A 22,397-nucleotide genomic window follows, 5' to 3' on the forward strand; every position below is an offset into this window, starting at 1 on the left:
ATGTCAGAGCATGAATCCTATACCAAGGTTTCCATCAATGTCATGAAATATCTACTTTAATAGGAGACGCCTCTACAAGCAGGACCACCGGCAGCGTAGAACTACTGGTGCTGCTGTAAGGGGCCTGAGCTACTTAGTTTAAAAAATGTACGCATGATCTGTAACCTGAGGATAAGCATGATCTGTTTGGATCTACTAAGTGTATGATGAAGGCCTCTAAGGGCGTACAGAGATAATATTACCCCTTTGTACCCTGCTTTTAACCAAGCAATTTATCATGCAGACTGCACACCCTTCAACTTCTAATACAACCTAGACCAGAATCCTAAATCCTAGACAATTGTAGATAATAAAACCAATCTCACAATTTAATTTCATATTGTGCGGGCTCTGTTTTAAAGATGACCTGCTACCTTACTCAAAAAATTGAGTTAAATACTTGAAAAAATTCCCTGAACTCCCCTGATTCCACTGCTTTTTTCCATTTTGCACTGCTCCGCTCCATTGCAGAGATATTCACATTTGTTGATTTTGGAGAGCAGTATGTGAAATCTCTGCTTGTAGTCAAACTGGGCGTTTCTTCTGGGGACATTCACTTTTCCCCTTCCTTTCAGATGCTGTCAATCACAGCTCAGAAGCTTCTGAGGCTGCTAGATCAGCTGCTGAGCAATGATTGACTGCCTCTGGGAGGGGTGAAAGCGCACGCCCCTAGAGAAGACTATGAAGAAGCGCCCAGTTGGTCTGCAAGCAGAGATTTCACATACTGCTCTCCAAAAGCAACAAATGTGAATATCTCTGCAATGGAGTGGCACAGTGCAAAACAGAAAAGAGTGGTAGAATCGGGGAAGCTCAGGGAATTTTAAAAAGTAACTCATTTTTTTTTAAGCAAGCGACTCTATTGGACATTGAATATCCTCTGCTGTCTGATTATCATGAGAAAGTGAACTTTAATCAGGGACAAGTATAATATATTCATAAAGTAAATGTGGCCACTTTATGTCTTCTGTACAACCTCCAAAAAAAATTTTCAGATTATTGTATTCCATTTCTACCTATCAGACTATTTGGTTGGCCCAGCATTTAGGGCGACCCTACAAGCATGGATCATATATTGTGCCATATAGTCTCTACAGTACCACACAGACTCACCTTTGGTGAGAAAAAGGAGCACAAAATAATTGAGGGGAAGGTAAAGTCCTCTAAACTTTTGATTGTATAGTGCCTGGCAGTTTCCGGGGTTGGTCCTATCTTCAAGATATGTGATGACTTTGTTTTCTGGCTGGTGCAATATGGATAAAGCCTTGTATCCTTGTCTGCCAGTTGACTGAGAGCTTTAGACAGGTATTTCCCATATTTGCCAAATTGCGTGTGACATCCTGAGACCTTCTGGATTCACACAAAATTTGGAATATCTCCCAAGCACCACAGAAGTCTCCAAAGCCTAAGTTTCCTGTGGATGGAGCTGAGATGTTTTGTCATTAGACTGAGCCCCAGCGTCCAGATACACATTCGGGAGAGGTAAATAGAGACATGAAAGGGGCATGGTCCATAAAAATTGGATGTGAGAAAAAAATTGTACTGCAAGCCCATTTCAAAAAGTTGGGAAGAATGGTATCAAAGTCACATCCAGTCAGACGTATAAAGAGTCATACTATAACATTGTGCTCACCTCTGATCTTGAGTACTGGAGAAAAAACAACTTTTGATGTTTTTTTTTTATAAGGAATGTATTCTCCTCTAAAACTGTCGCTTCTAAAGAACATGGTGCTTTTTAGAGGCACCAAAACAAGGGCGCATAATAAGTGTGGGGCTCTATAGGGACCAGAAGTGACTCTATGAACAACTGTAGGGACAATATGCCACAATACATGGTCCATGTTTTTAGCGTTGTCCTAATGCTGTGCCAACCAAATGCTCTGATTGGTAGAGGAAGTGTACAATACCCTGAATGGTGGTTTTTTGGAGGCTGTATAAAAGACAAAAAACTCCCAAATTTACTTAATCTCCAACCTGTCCTTGATTAAAATGCACTTTTTCATGATAGACAAACCAAGGGTGGACACAGACAGAGGAGGACTTTCGTACAAGAATCACTATATGGGTCTCTAGTTCTTAAAAAAAGTGTAGTTTAGAGGACCCCCCCCCCTTATGAAATTATTTTGCTCAGTCTCTTACATAGAATCTAATATACAGTAGTAAAAAGTTTTTTAGGGTGACATTGGACCTACTTCTCCACTGGGCCCCGGTGAATCTTAACAAATAGTATCTCTGCCTCTAGATTGAACATTGAAAAAGAACAATCATACAATAAGCAAAAAGTTTTTTGTCATTGCCCCTGAAGTCCTACAGTCACTGACGGAGATATATGATGTTACCATGAACCTGTATGTGGAAAAATTGGCTTAGCATCTAAATATCAAAGGTTGTCAGTCATTGCATGCAGTGTCCAAGCCTTTGGAAAGCGTACATCCACTAATAGGAGTAGTAGAATAATCACAAAACACAGGCCCCCGTTTGGGTTACTATATATAGGAGAGACATTTTACTATCGGATTGAAAAGACTCATTGAATTGTTTTCAGATGTTCTCAAGAATAAAGTCTCGCACAGACCATGTAGATGGAGGCTCATACTATGCTTTAAATTGCATGAAATGCTCTTGACATGAGGCCTTTTCCAGAAATCAAATTTTCCACAAGACTTTCTACCTGATGCTCAGATTCTTTGCTGAAGGTACACAGCACCAAACTTTTGTGCCCCTATTTTTTCTCCTTCTCGAGACCCTTATGTATCTGCTTCCAAAAAAACCCCATTCTTTTAAGAAAATAGTAATAAAATATTACACTTTCCTCGTGCCATTAAGTTCCTTCATTAAAGTGTGCAAATTGTTTCCCACATGCCCCCCGTGAGCATCTTCCTCTTCCAGATTAATTAACACAATTCTCAGCAATTCGTCCATCGCTGTCCATTGGTCTTATGGTTTTCGATAAGTTGATGGTGACTTCTTTTTTGGGCATCCGCTTGCTGTCTCTTTTGCCCTGTTGAAAATAGTGTAGAAAAGAAAATGAGCTCAAATTGTATGTCGGTGAAGGACACAATCTGTCAAACAAATGGCCAATATTATAGTTTGAGTCCACTATGTAACTACTTTGTAGAAATAAAATTGCAACTTGCTCAAAGGGGTGAATAACGTGAAATAAAATTTTTAGAGTCTGGAGTTTCCCTTAACCAGTGGTAGTCTACATACTACATTATGGGGAACTTGGATATGATATATGACTTAAAGTAGTGGTCCATAGGTAAAGTCATTTTCATACAAAATTCCTATCTATTTTGTGACATAATATAAGCTATTTTCTAATATACTTGCATTCAAAATTCCCTATCCTTCCCTAACTACATTATCTAACTGCTATTCTATTTTTTTCCCCACTTCCTTTCTGATAATGCTTCATTTGAGAATTCCAGTTTATGTTTGGATACTAAAACGAAGTATCATCAGGGGGAAGAGGCTGCGGCTACTGCCCAAACCTTTGTCCCCTCCCTGAAACAAAGCACCATCAGTAACACTCTTTTCCGGGGCTGTGCTGGTCCTTGCTTTGTCCCTGCGCTGTGCATTGTGTGATGAGCACAATGACAGTGCGCGTTCTGTTGTCCGATCACATCTGCAGTAACCAGCTGGCAACAGAGAAGTGTCACAATATTCGGAGTGAAGAACCCAGTGACGTCACTTGTGGGGGCGGCGCTGTTCTCTGCATGCTGGGTATTGTGACACCACTCTGTTGCCAGCTGGTTACTGCAGGTCTGAGCCGACAACACAGCGCGCACTGTCATTGTGCACATGGTCTAGCCCAGCCCCTGAAATGAGCACCACTGATGATGCTTTGTTTCCGGGAGGGAACAGGGGCTGGGGCAGTGACCGCAGCCTCTTCCCCTTGATGACGCTTCGTTTGACTATCCCAGCATGTACTGCAATTCTCAAACAAAGCATTATCAAATACAAAGTAGGTAAAAAAATAGAATAGCAGTTACGTAGTGTAGTTAAGAAATGGTAGGGAATTTTAATGCAAGTATATTAGAATATATTTTACATTATGGCACAAAATAGATAGGAATTTAGGAAGAAAATTACTTTGCCTTCAGACGACACCTTTAAAGTGGTTGTCTGACTAGCAATACTTTTCACAAATTTAAAAAAATAAAATAAAAATAAATAAATTTAGCGTCACCGGCTCTAATCCCCATCACTCCAGTACAGACTGGCCAGGCTGTCTACTTGAAAGAGGAAGTGATTTCATCCTGTTCTTCTGTCACCTGAATGCTGATGCCTGTGATTGCCTGCAGTGGTCAAGTGGCTATAACATCAGAGAAAATGCCATTCTAGTCACCTGACTACAGCAGCCAATCATCATGGGCCTCAGCTTTCAGGTGACTAGAGAACAGGATATCATCACTTCCTGTCCCGGGTAATACCACCAGACCACCGCCTGCTCTGGATTGACAGGGGAGAGTGACAGTTACTATACCTTGTAAGTTGGACAACCCCTTAAATCTCTAAGCCACACATTTCATTCAAAATTCCTCATTTTCAGTGGAGATGTGTAGCATCGGCGTCTCTGCCCCGTACTAGGCAGAGACACCGTCCCTCTCACCTCCCCGCTCTTGGCGCGGCGTCCTCCTGCGCTTCTCTCCCCGCTGTTTCCGGCACGCGCTCCTTCCCCGGCAGTGTGCTTAGGGCGCGCGCTCCCCCTCTCTTAAAGGGACCGCGCGCTCCGTCCTAAGGAGTCCCCGGCCAATTGCCGGAGGACCTCCCATATTTAAGGCACCTCCTCCAAAATGGAGGTGCCCGAGCAATGTTGTTGCAAAGCCTTCACTCTGCTTCAGTCCTCAGGTCCCGTTACCAGTTACCAGCCAGTCACCTGCCAGATTCCTGCTTGTTACCTGCCAGTCACCTGCCGGATTCCTGCCTGTTACCGGCCAGTTACCTGCCAGATTCCTGCTTGATACCTGCCTGATATCCGTTTACCTGCTTGCAAGCCTGCGGTCCGACGGTCTGCTTTCCGACACCTGTCAGTCTGTCTATGGACCAGCCTGCCCGCTCACCTGGGAGCGCTCATCTGCTACCTGCCTGCTAGCCTACCTGGAGGCTCTGCCGTCACTTGCCGTGACCACCTGCCCGTCCAGAGACTCTCGCCCGCTCACCTGGGAGCGCTCACCAGCCACCTGCCTGCTGTCCTTCTACCCAGAGACTGTCCCTGTCACTTGCTGTGAGTACCCGTCCTTTTACCCAGAGACTGTCCCTGTCACTTGCCGTGACTACCTGCCCCTCTACCCAGAGACTGTCCCTGTCACTTGCCGTGACTACCTGCCCCTCTACCCAGAGACTGTCCCTGTCACTTGCCGTGACTACCTGCCCGTCTTCCCTGGGAGCCACCCGCTTCCTTACAAGGACTGCCCCCTTGTATAGTTGCACAGAGGTTCCACCTCCCAGACCCGTTACAGTTTGCTCGGGCCATGGAACCCGGTGGCCCCCAGATCTCCGATCTGCACCAGGAAGTCTTACGTCAGAAAACTCAGCAGGAGGTGGTACTGTCCTATCTACGGTCCGTTAACTCTCGTCTAGGCGCATTGTGTGACTTGTCTATGTCTACCTCTGGTCCAGCCGTGCCCATTCCTGCGGTACCGCAATCCAGTCCCTTCATGGTACCCGACTATGGACCTCGGCTTCTGGCACCTCCACGCTTTGCCGGCGAACCTACTTTAGCTCGGGGTTTCATAAACCAGTGCACCCTGCACTTTGAGCTATTGGCATACCAGTTCATCTCCGACCGGGCCAAGGTGGCCTTCATCATGTCCCATCTTACTGGGGAGGCACTGGCATGGCTAAATCCCCTGTGGGAGAGAGGGGATCCCCTGGTGTCCGACCTGCCGTCTTTCCTCGCTGCTTTCCGGAAAGTCTTCGATGAACCTAGACGGAAAACCTCTTCTGCCTCTTCATTGCTACGTCTCCGCCAAGGGAGTCTCACCGTGGGCCAATATGCCATACGGTTCCGCACCCTCGCTTCTGAGCTTGCCTGGGAAAATGAGGCTCTGGTGTCCGTCTTCTGGGAGGGTCTTTCCGGTCAGATTAAGGATGAGTTAGCTGGTCGGGACATTCCTACCACTCTGGATGACCTGGTGTCACTAGCTACCCGGATTGGCATCTGGTTCCAAGAACGTGCCAAAGAGACTACCTGGGAGAAAGACTTTTCTTGCTCTGCTCCTACTTCCCTGAGACCTGCCTCTCAATCAGTCACTCCGCGGGCGCCCTCGCCTGAACCTATGCAGATCGACCAGACCAAGATGGTCAAATCTCGCCAAGAATCTCGCCGAGCCGAGGGAAGCTGTTTCTATTGTGGCAGTATGGAGCACTTCATCCGTTCCTGCCCGGAGAAGCCGGGAAACGCCAGTGTCTAGGACCGCTCGGAGAGGTCGTCCTAGACAAAAGTAAGCCCTCTCCGTCTCTGACTTTACCGGTCTCTATTGCTTGGGGAGAAAACCGTCACTTTGAACTTGCCCACCTGGATTCTGGAGCTGCTGGAAACCTCATCTCCCAGTCTCTGGTAGAGAGATACCGTATTCCCACCAAGTCCCTGGCTGAACCATTATCAGTCGCCTCCGTGGATGGAAGACTTCTCTCGGAGACCATCCTGCTCGTCACTGAACCCATAACCCTGCAGGTGGGAATGCTGCACTCTGAGGAAATCTCATTCCATGTGTTGTCCGGACTTTCTCACTCCCTGTTGCTAGGTCTACCTTGGCTCCAGACACACGAACCCGTATTGAACTGGCGATCTGATGAAGTACTCCGATGGGGTCCAGACTGCCATAGGACCTGCCTGGTTCCGGTCCGCCCAGTTCGCCCTCCGCCTACTCCAGCTAATTTACCAGGTCTCCCGGCTCCTTACTAGCCCTATGTGGACGTCTTCGGTAAGAAGGAAGCAGAGACGTTGCCACCCCATAGGCCATATGACTGCCCGATCGACCTGGTACCTGGCACCACTCCTCCCCGTGGGCGTATCTACCCGTTGTCTGCAGCCGAGACCCGGGCCATGTCTGAGTACATTGAAGAGAATCAGGCTAGGGGATTTATCCGGAAATCTACCTCCCCGGCTGGAGCCGGATTCTTCTTTGTCAAAAAGAAAGACGGCTCGCTACGCCCCTGTATTGACTATAGAGGACTCAATCAGATCACGGTTAAAAATAAATACCCCCTTCCGCTCATCTCTGAGTTATTTGATCGTCTTAAAGGCGCCAGGATCTTCTCCAAGCTGGATCTACGTGGAGCGTATAACCTGGCCCGTATCCGTCAGGGAGACGAGTGGAAAACAGCATTTAATACCCGGGACGGACACTATGAGTACCGTGTGATGCCCTTCGGTCTCTGCAATGCTCCCGCCGTCTTCCAAGAACTGGTCAACGACATCTTCCGTGACCTTCTTTACTCCTGCGTGGTGGTATACCTGGACGACATCTTGGTCTTCTCTCCGGATCTTCCCACACACCGGAGGGATGTTCGTCAGGTCCTGCTTAGGCTCAGGCAGAACCACCTCTATGCTAAATACGAGAAGTGCCTTTTTGAGCAGACCTCTCTTCCTTTCCTGGGCTATGTTTTCTCCCAGACAGGCTTGCGAATGGATCCCGAGAAGCTCTCTGCTGTCCTAAAGTGGCCCCGTCCGGAGGGCTTGAAGGCGATACAGCGATTCCTGGGCTTCGCTAATTACTATCGTCTCTTCATTCCTCACTTCTCGTCATGGACTGCGCCCATATCTGCGCTCACCCGTAAGGGAGCAAATCCCAAGGTATGGTCATCCGAAGCTGAGGAGGCCTTCCTTTCCCTGAAACAAGCCTTCTCCTCTGCCCCTGTGCTGCACCGTCCGGACTGCAACAAACAGTTCTACCTGGAGGTTGATGCCTCCTCCTCTGGAGCCGGAGCGGTGCTCACCCAGAAGTCTTCCTCCGGGAGAATGGTAACCTGCGGCTTTTTCTCTAAAATCTTCTCCTCCTCTGAGCGCAATTATTCCATAGGAGACTGAGAACTGCTTGCCGTTAAATTGGCACTGGAGGAGTGGCGTTACCTACTTGAAGGGGCCCTATACCCGGTGATCATCTATACGGATCACAAGAACCTGGCATATCTCCAAAATGCCCAGAGACTTAATCCACGTTAAGCCCGGTGGTCTTTGTTCTTTGCCCGCTTCAATTTCATCCTTCATTTCCGCCCGGCGGACAAAAATGTCAAAGCTGATGCCTTGACCCGATCCTTCCTGTCCTCCGACCAAGAGGAGGAGCCTATGCACATTATCGACCCCTCAAAGGTGATGAATGTGGCCCCCTTGGATTTGACTCGTCTTCTACCCGGCAAGACGTTCGTGGCGCCTCCAGACCGTGAGAGGGTTCTTCGCTGGGGTCATTCTTCTAAACTAGCTGGCCATGCCGGCCAAAAGAAGACCTTCCTACTCATTTCCCGGCATTACTGGTGGTCTACCCTGCGTAAGGATGTGGTAGACTTCGTCTCTGCCTGTTCATCTTGTGGCCGCAACAAAATTCCCAGACACTTACCAGCTGGTCATCTCCTGCCGCTTCCCATACCTGTTGCCCCGTGGCAACACATCGCTATGGACTTCATTACCGATCTTCCTGTCTCTGCCGGGTGTACTGTCATATGGGTGGTCGCGGACCGCTTCTCTAAAATGGCCCACTTCATTCCCCTGCCTGGTCTTCCGTCTGCACCTGAGCTGGCTAAGGACTTTATTCGCCATATCTTCCGTCTCCATGGCCTACCCCTCCACATCGTGTCGGATCGAGGGGTTCAGTTTACCTCACGCTTCTGGAGAGCCACATGTAAACTGCTGGACGTCACCCTGGACTTCTCCTCCGCTTACCACCCTCAGTCCAATGGTCAAGTGGAGCGGATCAATCAGATCCTTACCAGCTATCTCCGGCACTTTGTTAATGCCCACCATTCTGATTGGGTGGACCTCCTTCCTTGGGCCGAGTTCTCTTATAATAACCACGAGAACGAATCCTCTTCCAAGTCCCCGTTCTTTATTGTCTATGGCCAGCACCTCCGGATTCCGCTCCCTGTCTCCGTTTCTGTGGACAACCCTGCTGCGGAGTCTCTTGTCAGCGAATTTTCTACTATTTGGGAGAGTACCAGGTCCGCTCTTCTTCTGTCCTCTGAGCGGATGAAGAGATATGCTGATAAGAGACGTCTGGATCCGCCTCAATTCCGTCCGGGAGACAAGGTTAGGCTCTCGTCCAAACATGTGCGGCTCAAAGTACCCTCCTTCAAGTTGGGCCCTCGATTCATCGGTCCCTTCGAAGTCCTCAGGCAAATTAACCCTGTGGCCTACAAATTAAAACTCCCGGCCACCCTACGGATTCCCAACTCCTTCCACGTATCTCTCCTCAAACCCGTTGTCTTTAACTCTTTTTCCAATAATCCAGGTGCCCCTCCTGCTCCGGTTTCCGCTGATGACGTCTTTGAGGTAGAGAGTATTCTGGCCTCCAAGAGGGTAAGAGGAAAGACCTTTTTTCTGGTAGATTGGAAGGGGTTTGGTCCTGAGGAGAGAACTTGGGAACCCAGGGAGAACATCAACGCCCCGCTTCTCCTTGAAAAATTTCTTTCTGGCCAAAAAAAGAGGGGGCCTAAAGGGGGGGGTACTGTAGCATCGGCATCTCTGCCCCGTACTAGGCAGAGACGCCGTCCCTCTCACCTCCCCGCTCCTGGCGCGGCGTCCTCCTGCGCTTCTCTCCCCGCTGCTTCCGGCACGCGCTCCTTCCCCGGCAGTGTGCTTAGGGCACGCGCGCGCGCGCTCCCCCTCTCTTAAAGGGACCGCGCGCGCCGTCCTAAGGAGTCCCCGGCCAATTGCCGGAGGACCTTCCATATTTAAGGCACCTCCTCCAAAATGGAGGTGCCCGAGCAATGTTGTTGCAAAGCCTTCACTCTGCTTCAGCCCTCAGGTCCCGTTACCAGTTATCAGCCAGTCACCTGCCAGATTCCTGCTTGTTACCTGCCAGTCACCTGCCGGATTCCTGCCTGTTACCTGCCAGTTACCTGCCAGATTCCTGCTTGATACCTGCCTGATATCCGTTTACCTGCTTGCAAGTCTGCGGTCCGACGGTCTGCTTTCCGACACCTGTCAGTCTGTCTATGGACCAGCCTGCCCGCTCACCTGGGAGCACTCACCTGCTACCTGCCTGCTAGCCTACCTGGAGGCTCTGCCGTCACTTGCTGTGACCACCTGCCCATCCAGAGACTCTCGCCCGCTCACCTGGGAGCGCTCACCAGCCACCTGCCTGCTGTCCTTCTACCCAGAGACTGTCCCTGTCACTTGCCGTGAGTACCCGTCCTTTTACCCAGAGACTGTCCCTGTCACTTGCCGTGACTACCTGCCCCTCTACCCAGAGACTGTCCCTGTCACTTGCCGTGACTACCTGCCCCTCTACCCAGAGACTGTCCCTGTCACTTGCCGTGACTACCTGCCCGTCTTCCCTGGGAGCCACCCGCTTCCTTACAAGGACTGCCCCCTTGTATAGTTGCACAGAGGTTCCACCTCCCAGACCCGTTACAAGATGGCATTGCATACGTGTTCCCCAGCTGCTCTCCATTTTAGTCTCAAAGCGATTTTCTCCCTGGGACTATGGACTTGATTCATCAAAGCTTTCACAACATTTCTGGTGCAAAAGCTTTGAAAAATTGCAAAATTTAGGCAAATTTTGAGACTTTTGGCATTTTTACCCCAGTTTCTGCCAGCTCCAACAAAATGGGTGGAGCTGGGACTGGGGCATGGTGACTGCCACTCGTCAAATTCATGACAAGTGGCGGCGTTCGCCAAGCCACAAATCTTACACCAGGAGGGGATGGAGTAGGATTTGTGGTGAGACGCACACAGATGTGTATACCACTCATTCATGGAGAGGAGTACGCCTCTTCATAAATCCGGAGCGTCGAGCATCTGACTTCAGCTCATCTCCTCATCAAGACCTGCGTGAACAACGCTGGTCTTGATGTATTGGGCTTATGTTTTTGTGGCAATGTATTTTAATTAGCGTGGGTCCTGTGAATCGATCCGTACCCAATCCAGCAGCCACATCAGTAATTTGTGGCCATCGAATGAGAGCCCTGAGAACCTCTTCTTGCCTGATGGCATCAGCAGCTCTTCTTTTGATTAGCTGACCTGGCACAAGGTCATCATTGCTGTATGATGTGTGATGTAACCCCAGGCTGGCTAATCAAAAGAAGAGCTGCAGATGCCATAAGGTAAGAGTTGATTCTCAGTGATACCTTCCAGTGGCCACAGATTACTGATGTGGCCATTGGACCAGATCCTGCGAATTGATTAGCTCCAACTCTAATTTTAATGCATTTTACTATACAGAAAGTACATGGCACTGTGTGCATTCAATGAACATCATAATATCCCCTTTCACCTGCACAATAAACCATAGCTGTAGCTTATAGGGGGTAAAGGAGGAATCTGATATTTATTCTTTCAAGCCCATATCTAATTTTTGGTGGGTCTCCGGAGGACAGAAAACTATTTGGGTCATGTGCATTTACTAGTTGAAACAAGCACTCCTCCCATCAAAATATTTATGCCTTTAATATATTGCAATCATCATATTATATAGCACTGTGCACTTACAATTGCTCATTTTGCCTTTCTACCCAGCTAATGCTTCTCTTTTACATTAGGTTGCAGTGTTGGACTGGGGTGCCAAAGGCCCACCAGTAACCAACTCCAGGGCCCCACTTTTCGGCTACATGCAAATGTGACAATATCCTCAATCACAAATTTATATAACAATGAACTGGGTAAATTGTTAAATGAATAAGATGCCACCTTTGTCTGTACATAGAGATTCAAGTATATTGTGCCAAGTACTGCTCATATAAGAGGGTGGTGGCCACTCTTGCACAAGGGCCCACCAGAGGATTCTCCTGTGGGCCAGTCCAAGTCTATGACATCACATGATTACAAACTGACTAACTTAATCCTTCTAAGCTCTATGTAGAAACAGGAGGTCAATTTTGTCTGCACAAGTCATGAGTAACTTCAAAAGTCTACAGTCATGGCCAAAAGTTTTGAGAATGACACCAAAATTATATTTTCACATGATCTGTTGGCCTCTGGTTTTTATTAGTGTTTGTCTGATGTTTATATCACATACAGAAATATAATTGCAATCATATTATGAGTACCAATAGGTTATATTGACAGTTAGAATGAGTTAATGCAGCAAGTCAATATTTGCAGTGTTGCCCCTTCTTCTTCAAGACCTCTGTAATTTTCCCTGGCATGCTATCAATCAACTTGTGGACCAAATCCTGACTGATAGCAGTCCATTCTTGCATAATCAATGCTTGCATTTTGCCAGAATTTGTTGGTTTTTGTTTGTCCATCTGTCTCTTGATGATTGACCACAAGTTCTCAATGGGATTAAGATCTGGGGCGTTTCCAGGCCATGGACACAAAATCTCTATGTTTTGTTCCATGAGCCATTTAGTTATCACCTTTGCTTTATGGCAAGGTGCTCCATCATGCTGGAAAAGGCATTGTTGGGCGCCAAACTGCTCTTGGACGGTTGGGGGAAGTTGCTCTTGGAGGACATTCTGGTACCATTCTTTATTCATGGCTGTGTTTTTAGGCAAGACTGTGAGTGAGCCGATTCCCTTGGCTGAGAAGCAACCCCACACATGAATGGTTTCAGGATGCTTTACAGTTGGCATGAGACAAGACTGGTGGTAGCGCTCACCTCTTCTTCTCCGAATAAGCTGTTTTCCAGATGTCCCAAACAATCGAAAAGGGGATTCATCAGAGAAAATGACTTTGCCCCAGTCCTCAGCAGTCCACTCCCTGTACCTTTTGCAGAATATCAGTCGGTCCCTGATGTTTTTTCTGGAGAGAAGTGGCTTCTTTGCTGCCCTCCTTGAAACCAGCCCTTGCTCAAAGAGTCTCCGCCTCACAGTGCGTGCAGAAGCACTCACACCAGCCTGCTGCCATTCCTGAGCAAGCTCGGCACTGCTGGTAGTCCGATCCCGCAGCTGAAACAGTTTTAAGATACGGTCCTGGCGCTTGCTGGTCTTTCTTGGGCGCCCTGGAGCCTTTTTGACAACAATGGAAGCTCTCTCCTTGAAGTTCTTGATGATGCGATAGATTGTTGACTGAGGTGCAATCTTTGTAGCTGCGATACTCTTCCCTGTTAGGCCATTTTTGTGCAGTGCAATGATGGCTGCACGTGTTTCTTTAGAGATAACCATGGTTAACTGAAGAGAAACAATGATACCAAGAACCAGCCTCCTTTTAAAGTGTCCAGTGATGTCATTCTTACTTAATCATGACTGACTGATCGCCAGCCCTGTCCTCATGAACACCCACACCTGTGTTAATGGATCAATCACTAAAACGATGTTAGCTGCTTCTTTTAAGGCAGGACTGCAATGATGTTGAAATGTGTTTTGGGGGTTAAAGTTCATTTTCTGGGCAAATATTGACTTTGCAAGTACAGTAATTGCTGTTAAGCTGATCACTCTTTGACATTCAGGAGTATATGCAAATTGCCATTACAAAAAATGAAGCAGTAAACTTTGGAAAAATTACTATTTGTCTCATTCTCAATACTTTTGGCCATGATTGTATGGCAGGAGGGAGGGCAGGAGCAGCTGGGTCAGAAGTTAAAGAGGGGGATGATAAATGCTGGGACAAGATACTTCCTGTTTCTACATAGAGCAGAGAAAAGAGAAGAATTATCTGGGTAGAAAGGCAAAATGAGCAATTGTAAGTACACAGTGCTGTATAATATGATTGCAATTTATTAAGAGGATAAAAACTTTGATTGGAGTGCTTCTTTAAGTTCTGGTAAGGGTGGATGGCACGAGAAAGGCAAGACTGGGCCTCTTTTTTGGTTTGTGCTCTCACTTCAGGGCATGATTTTGACCCCGGTGTCAAGCACAAATTCCTAGAAATATATAATCTTTCCACCATTTCTGCAGCATTGAATTACATGGTTATATTTCTTTGCTTTTTATGCTTTAATAATCTTTGCAACTTTGAAGAATTGCAGTATTAAGAATATTATTAGCCCAGAGTACTCAACTTTGATCCACTTCGGTCTCCATTACTTGAAATAGTTTATTGCTAATGGATGAATTATAATCACATGCAAGTAACGGGGAGAGTAATTATGCTAATGGTATGTGTACTTGTAGGAGCTGACATACACAGGACAAGTCTGGGAGCCACTCTTGTTGATTAGGAAACATGAGAGAGGCATTATCGGAGGCATAAATTAACATATTTATTCTGGTGTGCTCAAAACGTCTAATTCAAGATTGTTCACCTCATCTTCAGCCGAGTGTGAAATGAAGAACTGAAGATTAAGTCTGATACTAGCTAACATCATGGGCAGGTGTAGATTCCTCAGCTCGTCCAGATGGACTGTACCATGCAAAATACAGCAGGGGAAATATTTAAAATTAAATTTTATATTATGTTAATAAGGACAATTTTTATAACTGGTTAGGACCTGTCCAGGAAAAGTCCTCAAAGTAGAAAATAGTCACAAAGAAATATATGAAAAAGAAAGTGAGAGAGTGACAGATCCCGCTCTACACATGGAGGACAGGTAGAGCGTGAAAGACCCCATACTACACATGGAGGACAGGTAGAGAGTGACAGACCCCACACTACACATGGAGGACAGGTAGAGAGTGACAGACCCCGCACTACACATGGAGGACAGGTAGAGCGTGAAAGACCCCACACTACACATGGAGGACAGGGAGAGAGTGATGGACCCCACACTACACATGGAGGACAGGTAGAGAGTGACAGACCCCACACTACACATGGAGGACAGGTAGAGAGTGACAGACCCCACACTACACATGGAGGACAGGTAGAGCGTGAAAGACCCCATACTACACATGGAGGACAGGTAGAGAGTGACAGACCCCGCACTACACATGTGGAGGACAGGTAGAGAGTGAAAGCCCCCGCACTACACATGGAGGACAGGTAGAGAGCGACAGACCCCGCACTACACATGGAGGACAGGTAGAGAGCGGCAGACCCCACACTACACATGGAGGACAGGGAGAGATCGACGGACCCCGCACTACACATGGAGGACAGGTAGAGAGTGACAGACCCCGCACTACACATGGAGGAGAGGTAGAGAGCGACAGACCCCGCACTACACATGGAGGACAGGTAGAGAGTGACAGACCCCACACTACACATGGAGGACAGGTAGAGAGCGACAGACCCCGCACTACACATGGAGAGCAGGTAGAGAGTGACAGACCCCACACTACATATGGAGGACAGGTAGAGAGTGACAGACCCCGCACTACACATGGAGGACAGGTAGAGAGCGACAGACCCCGCACTACACATGGAGGACAGGTAGAGAGCGATAGACCCCACACTACACATGGAGGACAGGTAGAGAGCGACAGACTCCGCACTACACATGGAGGACAGGTAGAGAGTGACAGAACCCACACTACACATGGAGGACAGGTAGAGAGTGACAGATCCCGCACTACACATGGAGGACAGGTAGAGAGCGACAGACCCCGCACTACACATGGAGGACAGGTAGAGAGTGACAGACCCCACACTACATATGGAGGACAGGTAGAGAGCGACAGACCCCGCACTACACATGGAGGACAGGAGAGAGTGATAGACCCCGCACTACACATGAAGGGCAGGAGAGAGTGATAGACCACGCACTACACATGGAGGACAGGTAGAGAGTGACAGACCCCGCACTACACATGGAGGACAGGTAGAGGCAGGTAGAGAGTGACAGACCCCACACTATACATGGAGGACAGGTAGAGAGTGACAGACCCCACACTACACATGGAGGACAGGTAGAGAGTGACAGACCCCACACTGCACATGGAGGACAGGTAGAGAGTGACAGACCCCACACTACACATGGAGGACAGGAAGAGAGTGACAGACCCCGAACTACACATGGAGGACGGGTAGAGAGTGACAGATCTCACACTACACATGGAGGACAGGTAGAGAGTGACAAACCCCATACTACACATGGAGGACAGGTAGAGAGTGACAGGCCCCACACTACACATGGAGGACAGGTAGAGAGTGACAGACCCCACACTGCACATGGAGGACAGGTAGAGAGTGACAGACCCCACACTACACATGGAGGACAGGAAGAGAGTGACAGACCCCATACTACACATGGAGGACAGGTAGAGAGTGACAGATCTCACACTACACATGGAGGACAGGTAGAGAGTGACAAACCCCATACCACACATGGAGGACAGGTAGAGAGTGACAGACCCCACACTACACATGGAGGACAGGAAGAGAGTGACAGACCCCACACTACACATGGAGGACAGGTAGAGAGTGACAGATCTCACACTACACATGGAGGACAGGTAGAGAGTGACAGACCCCGCACTACACGTGGAGGACAGGTAGAGAGTGACAATCCCAATACTACACATGGAGGACAGGTAGAGAGTGACAGACCCCACACTATACATGGAGGACAGGTAGAGAGTGACAGACCCCACACTACACATGGAGGACAGGTAGAGAGTGACAGACCCCACACTACACATGGAGGACAGGTAGAGACTGACAGACCCTGCACTATACATTTTCTATCATAGAACCTTGTTTGCATGTCACTGGGCAGCACACATAGGGAAGGCTCATGTATTATTTCTATAATTTAGTAGCAAAAGCCTGTGGTGTGCACATAGAGTACAAGGTGTGACAAAATCACTGGCAAATTACTAGAGGGGAGATGTGTAACACTGAGGTTGTTAACTTCAGTAATATAAACCTAGGAAAAATCATCCAGCACACAAAGTGCTGAGAGGGGTTAATCAGACATGTTTAGTGCTAGGATGATTGAACAGCTGTAGAGTGGGAGGAATCCAGAGGATAAATACCCAGCTTTCCAGAGCATTTGGTGTATGGTGGGTCTGTAGACACAAGCTCTGCAGCTGTGTTTACATGTGAAGAAAAGCTAAACCTTGTGGTGTTTGTTCCTTAAGCGGGTGGTTGCCCGTAGCAACAAGGGCTGGCACAGTTAATAGTGATGAGCGATAGTGCTCGCAAGTGCTTGGTACTCGCCCATGCATCTCACTGCTCGAGATGCTCGGCGCTCAGCGAGTACTTCCTGGATGTTTGGGCGGGAGCTTGGGTACCCGCCCCGCATGTTTGGCGCTGTTTTAACAGCGAATAAACATGTAGGGATTGCCTGTCACTCACTGTAATGCTGCAGCCATGTTGGTTGTGGCATTACAGTGATTGGCTGGCCGCACAGCGTCATCGGGTCTATATCAGACATGGTGACCCTATGCTCGTCACAGTCTACCCTTCAGACAGGCAGAGTAGGGAGCGCTGCTGCTGAGTGAGGGAGAGAATTGGCGGTTGATTTCGTCAGGTATTCCACAGCAAGATACATCTAAACTAACAGTCCTTCTAAGGACTAATACAGATGCATATATATACAGCAGAATAGGGTCCAATGCACGTTCTGTCTGCTTCTGTTACTGATATCCATATCCATTATCAGGGATAATATCTATTTTTGCTATTAATCCTGATTATTTGCTTAAAGAGCAATGCAGTACACCATTTTACTACTCCATTTGCTTGTTAGCAGAAGACAGCAAGATTTTTTTTGATTTTATTCGCATTGCTGTATTGTAGAAGCAGAGAAACTTTTCCATCATCACACGTGATCCCATATTACTGCAGTAATAATCGTCATATTTTTTGGAGCGAGCCAAATATTACACTCCAGTTAAAGTTTGCCAGTTGTGTGTTGTTCAACCTATTCACACTTGGTCACTGACCAATACCATATCTCTAACGCCACTGCCTAAAACCGTGGTCATCAGACGGGATCAGATATTACTGCAGTAATAATAGTCACATTTTTTGGAAGCGTGCCAGATATTACACTCCATTTAAAGTCTACCAGTTGTGTGTTGTTCAAAACTATTCACACTTGGTCGCTTACCATTGCCAAAACCACACTACAAGGCCACTGCCTAAAACCGTGGTCATCAGACGGGATCAGATATTACTGCGGTAATAATCGTCACATTTTTTGGAGCATGCCAAATATTACACTCCAGTTAAAGTTTGCCAGTTGTGTGTTGTTCAACCTATTCACTCTTAGTCGATGACCAATACCATATCACTAACGCCCGAGGACTCCACCAAGATGGTGAGCGGTGATGACTCCATAATGAGTGTCACCATCCCGCTTCTCTGTCTACTGAAACGCTCACTGCTCACAATTAAAGAGGAGGCATTGCAGGCGCAGCATGATGAGATGGAGAAATGAACCATACAGGGTGATGCCACACAGCCCAGCCTCATCTCTCAACTCAGATTGGGTGATAATGAGGAGACGGAGGAGGAAGAGAAGGAGGAGGAACAGGAGCTGTTTTCCTGCGCTACAGATGGTACTACCTACACAACAGTTATACTGTCTGTTCAACATGGATGGCCTGAGGAGAGGGAGAACAAGGAGGAGGACCAGGATGAGGAGGAGGAGAACACGGACAGTCGTCCTCTTGGTCAGGACATGGAAGACTTGGCTGTTGGCAGTCTGGCACACATGGCTGACTTCATGTTCAGCTGCCTTTCCTGTGACCCTCGCATTGTACACATTTTGGCCGACAGTAATTACTGGTTGTTCACACTTCTAGACCCATGCTACAAGGAGAACTTTCTATCTCTCCTTCCCGCAGCAGAGAGGTCTAATAAAATTAGGACCAGAAGGCCCTTGTTGAGGAATTATTTAAAAAATTCCCATCTGAAAACACTGGCGGCAGAGGTCACAGTTCGTTGGACATCCAAGGAGTACAAGCGAGGGAGATACAAATACGATGCAGCAGAGGCAGGGGAACACTGTGAAAGGTGTGGGACAGTTTTCTCAGACCCTCCCAGAGCACAGGCCATGATGCGCGGGGTTCTCTGACAAGGAGGGAAACGTTTTGGAAGATGCTGAGGGAGTACCTTGCCGACCGTACCAACATCCTCCATTATTCCTCTGTGCCTTACAACTGTTGGGTATCCAAGCTTGACTCGTGGCATGAACTGGCTCTCTATGCCTTGGAGGTCCTGGCCTTTCCTGCCGCTAGCGGTTTATCAGTGTGAGTTTTTAGTGCCGCCGGGGGGGATTACCAGTATAGGAGACTCACTTCTTAATAATGGTAACAATTTTTTTAATGAGGACCTCCTCTACGTCTCTTCAAAGGGGTATTGGAGTGCATCCAATTTTTTGGCAGCCCTTGCAGGCACTGCATACGCAAGAACAATATAGGAGAGCCACTCTTTAATAATGGGAACAACAAATCATAGCCGACTGATGGCCCTCTAACAATAGTGAGGGCCGACTGCTGGCCCTTTAACAATAGTGAGGGTTGCCTGATGGTGTTAGAACTCTCCTGTTAGGTTTTTTCTAGTTTGCTGGTCACATGACCATTTTTGCCTATTTAATCCGGCTCCGCCCTCCTGGCCTTGCTGGACTTCATTGTATTTACTACTCTTGAGCTAGCTTGGTGCTCTGTTACCGTTCTCTGTTAGTTTTGCTAGGTCTTCGGACCTCTATGTTCTTTGTTGTGTGTTTGTCTTTTACTGCTACAATTTCTGCTAGGAGGTGTCCAACTTTATCCCAGTCCCTAGTTTTTGTAGGGATCCCTCCTTTGCATCTATAGGTCTTCGTACAGACTAGCCGAGGACTGTAGCGGGTCTGATCGCAGGATCAGGTTCCCCGTTACATCGTAGGGATCCAGTTTAGTTCTATTGTAGGGACAGATCTCCTGTCTTTCCTTAGTGCTTGTAGCAGATCATAACAGTAAGTCCAGCCCAAAAAAAATTCTCTAAGGAAAGACCTCCAGTTTCCATCATGGTCTCGGTTCAAGATTTGGCTCAATGCTTGCAGGGACTCTCTCTGGAGGTGGCCGAGCTCCAACAACACGTGAGTAACTGTTCTGGAGCACATTTGGTAGAGCCAAAGGTACGTCTGCCTGATCTATTTTTTGGTGAACAACAAGATTTTTTTTCTTTTAAAAATGCTTGTTTATTGTATTTTCGTTTAAGACCCGGATCCTCTGGTGATGAATCACAGCGCATAGGGTTCATAATGTCACTTTTGCGCAAGGATCCTCAGGGATGAGCTTTTTCTCTCCAACCTAGTGATCCGTGCTTTAGATCAGTGGATAGTTTTTTTTCTGCTTTGGGTTTGTTGTACGATGATCCTGATCGTGTCTCATCTGCTGAGTCTGAATTGAGACGTTTGAGGCAGGGATCAGGTAATGTGGAAAAGTATTGTTCTCACTTCCGTCGGTGGTCTGCCCAGGTGGGGTGGAGCGATTCAGCTTTGAAAAGTTTGTTTCTTGCGGGGCTAGGTGAAAGGGTTAAAGATTTGCTGATTGCTTATCCCACACCTGTAAACTTGCAGGAGGCTATGCAATTAGCTATACGGGTGGACAGGAGACTGCGTGCAAGGGTTAATGAGAGCAAATCCTCTGCTATGTCAGCTCCGAGTCTTGCGAGGGTCTGTGCTGACAAAGGAGAGCCGATGGACATTGGGGCGATGACACCCCGCTCTCAGGAAAAAGACCGCAGGCTTTCTGAAGGTTTGTGCTTCTATTGCGGAAATTCTGGTCATTTTATTAAGAACTGTGTGCTTCGTATGAACAAAGACAAAAAAAGGTCAGTTATGCACGTATAGCCTGTTTAAATACAAAGGGAGTATTCCTATCTGCTACTACCGCTGCTCAGGAAGAATTAATTGAATTTCGGGTATTTGTGGATTGTGGTTCTACTCTGAATGTGATTGATGGGGGATTCTTGGAAAAACTTACATTAAAACCTAAACCTTTGTCATCCCCTATTGCTGTGGTTTCTGTTGATGGCTCTCCCTTGAAGAGTGTTACTCACAAGGTCTGTGAGTTTCCCTTCACTATTAATGGTGTTCATCAAGAGAATTTGGATTTGGTAGTATTGAATAATTTGCCTTCTCCAGTAATATTGGGGTTGCCCTGGTTAAAATTGCATAATCCTGTACTGGATTGGTCTACCAATGAAATTAAGTCCTGGAGCCCTAAATGTTATGACAAGTGTTGTAACGGACGTATTGCTGCGGTGGAAAAAGGGGAATTACCTGTACCTATTCAGGATTTTTGGAGAGTTTTTTCTGAGGAGGAGTCACAAATTTTGCCTCCCCATAGAGACTATGATTGTACCATTGAATTTGTCCCTGGAGCGACTCTTCCTAAAAGTAGTTTATTTAATCTTACTATTCCTGAGAGAAAGGCTTTGGAGGAATACATACAGACAAGCTTGGCCGCCGGTCACATTAGGCCTTCCAAGTCTCCTGTGGCTGTTGGATTTTTTTTTGCTAAAAAAAAAGATGGCGGTTTACGTCCTTGTCTGGACTTTCGTGAGATTAATAAAATTACTGTACGCAATCCTTACCCACTGCCATTGATTCTTGATTTGCTTAACCAGTTAGTGGGGGCCAAGTGGTTCTCTAAAATTGATCTCCGGGGGGCATACAATTTGTTGCGCATGAAGGAGGGTGATGAATGGAAGACTGCTTTTAACACTCCTGTGGGTCATTTTGAGAATCTGGTTATGCCTTTTGGTCTTACCAATGCTCCAGCATTTTTTCAGAATCTTATTAATGACATCCTTAGACCTTTGATCGGCAAAAATGTGGTTGTGTATTTGGATGACATTCTGATTTATTCGCCTGATCTGGAGTCTCATTGGCGGAGCGTACGTGAGGTTTTACAGTTATTAATGGACAATTCGCTTTTTGCTAAGCTGGAGAAATGTGAGTTCGCTGTACAGAGAATTAGTTTTTTGGGTTACATTATCTCCAGTGAAGGTTTTGAGATGGACCCGGTTAAAGTACAAGCTGTGCAGGAATGACCTAGGCCTATTGGTTTGAAATCGATACAGAGGTTTTTGGGTTTCGCCAATTATTACAGAAAATTCATAAAAAAAATTTCTATTATTGTCAAACCGCTGACCGATCTCACTAGGAAAGGTGCTAATGCGGTTCAGTGGACTTCTGAGGCCATTGAAGCTTTTGTGTTTCTTAAGGAGAGGTTCAGCTCTGCTCCCATCCTTATGCAGCCTGATGTGACTAAGCCGTTTTTGGTTGAGGTTGATGCTTCTTCTGTGGGGGTTGGTGCGGTGTTGTCTCAGGAAAGCAAGGATGGAGTACATCCCTGTGCCTTTTTTTCAAAAAAATTTTCTGAGACTGAACTTAATTACGATATTGGTAATCGGGAATTGCTGGCTATCAAACTCGCATTTG

At 47.2% G+C, this 22,397-nt stretch overlaps 1 protein-coding gene across 1 annotated transcript in view; it reads right to left on the reverse strand.

Annotated features, from left to right (window-relative positions):
- Positions 1–509: 509 nt before the first annotated feature.
- BAALC (BAALC binder of MAP3K1 and KLF4) overlaps positions 510–22,397 on the reverse strand; it is a 135,967-nt gene continuing 114,079 nt past the window's right edge. Inside the window, exon 3 of the mRNA XM_073679698.1 lies at positions 510–3,037. Coding sequence (XP_073535799.1) covers positions 2,927–3,037 — 111 coding nt within the window. The 3' untranslated portion in view covers positions 510–2,926. The remainder of the gene's footprint in view (positions 3,038–22,397) is intronic.

This window comes from Phyllobates terribilis, unplaced genomic scaffold (genome assembly GCF_046119375.1).
Source record: "Phyllobates terribilis strain yellow unplaced genomic scaffold, ASM4611937v1 Scaffold_4__5_contigs__length_816908805, whole genome shotgun sequence".
In the NCBI taxonomy this organism is placed as follows: domain Eukaryota; kingdom Metazoa; phylum Chordata; class Amphibia; order Anura; family Dendrobatidae; genus Phyllobates; species Phyllobates terribilis.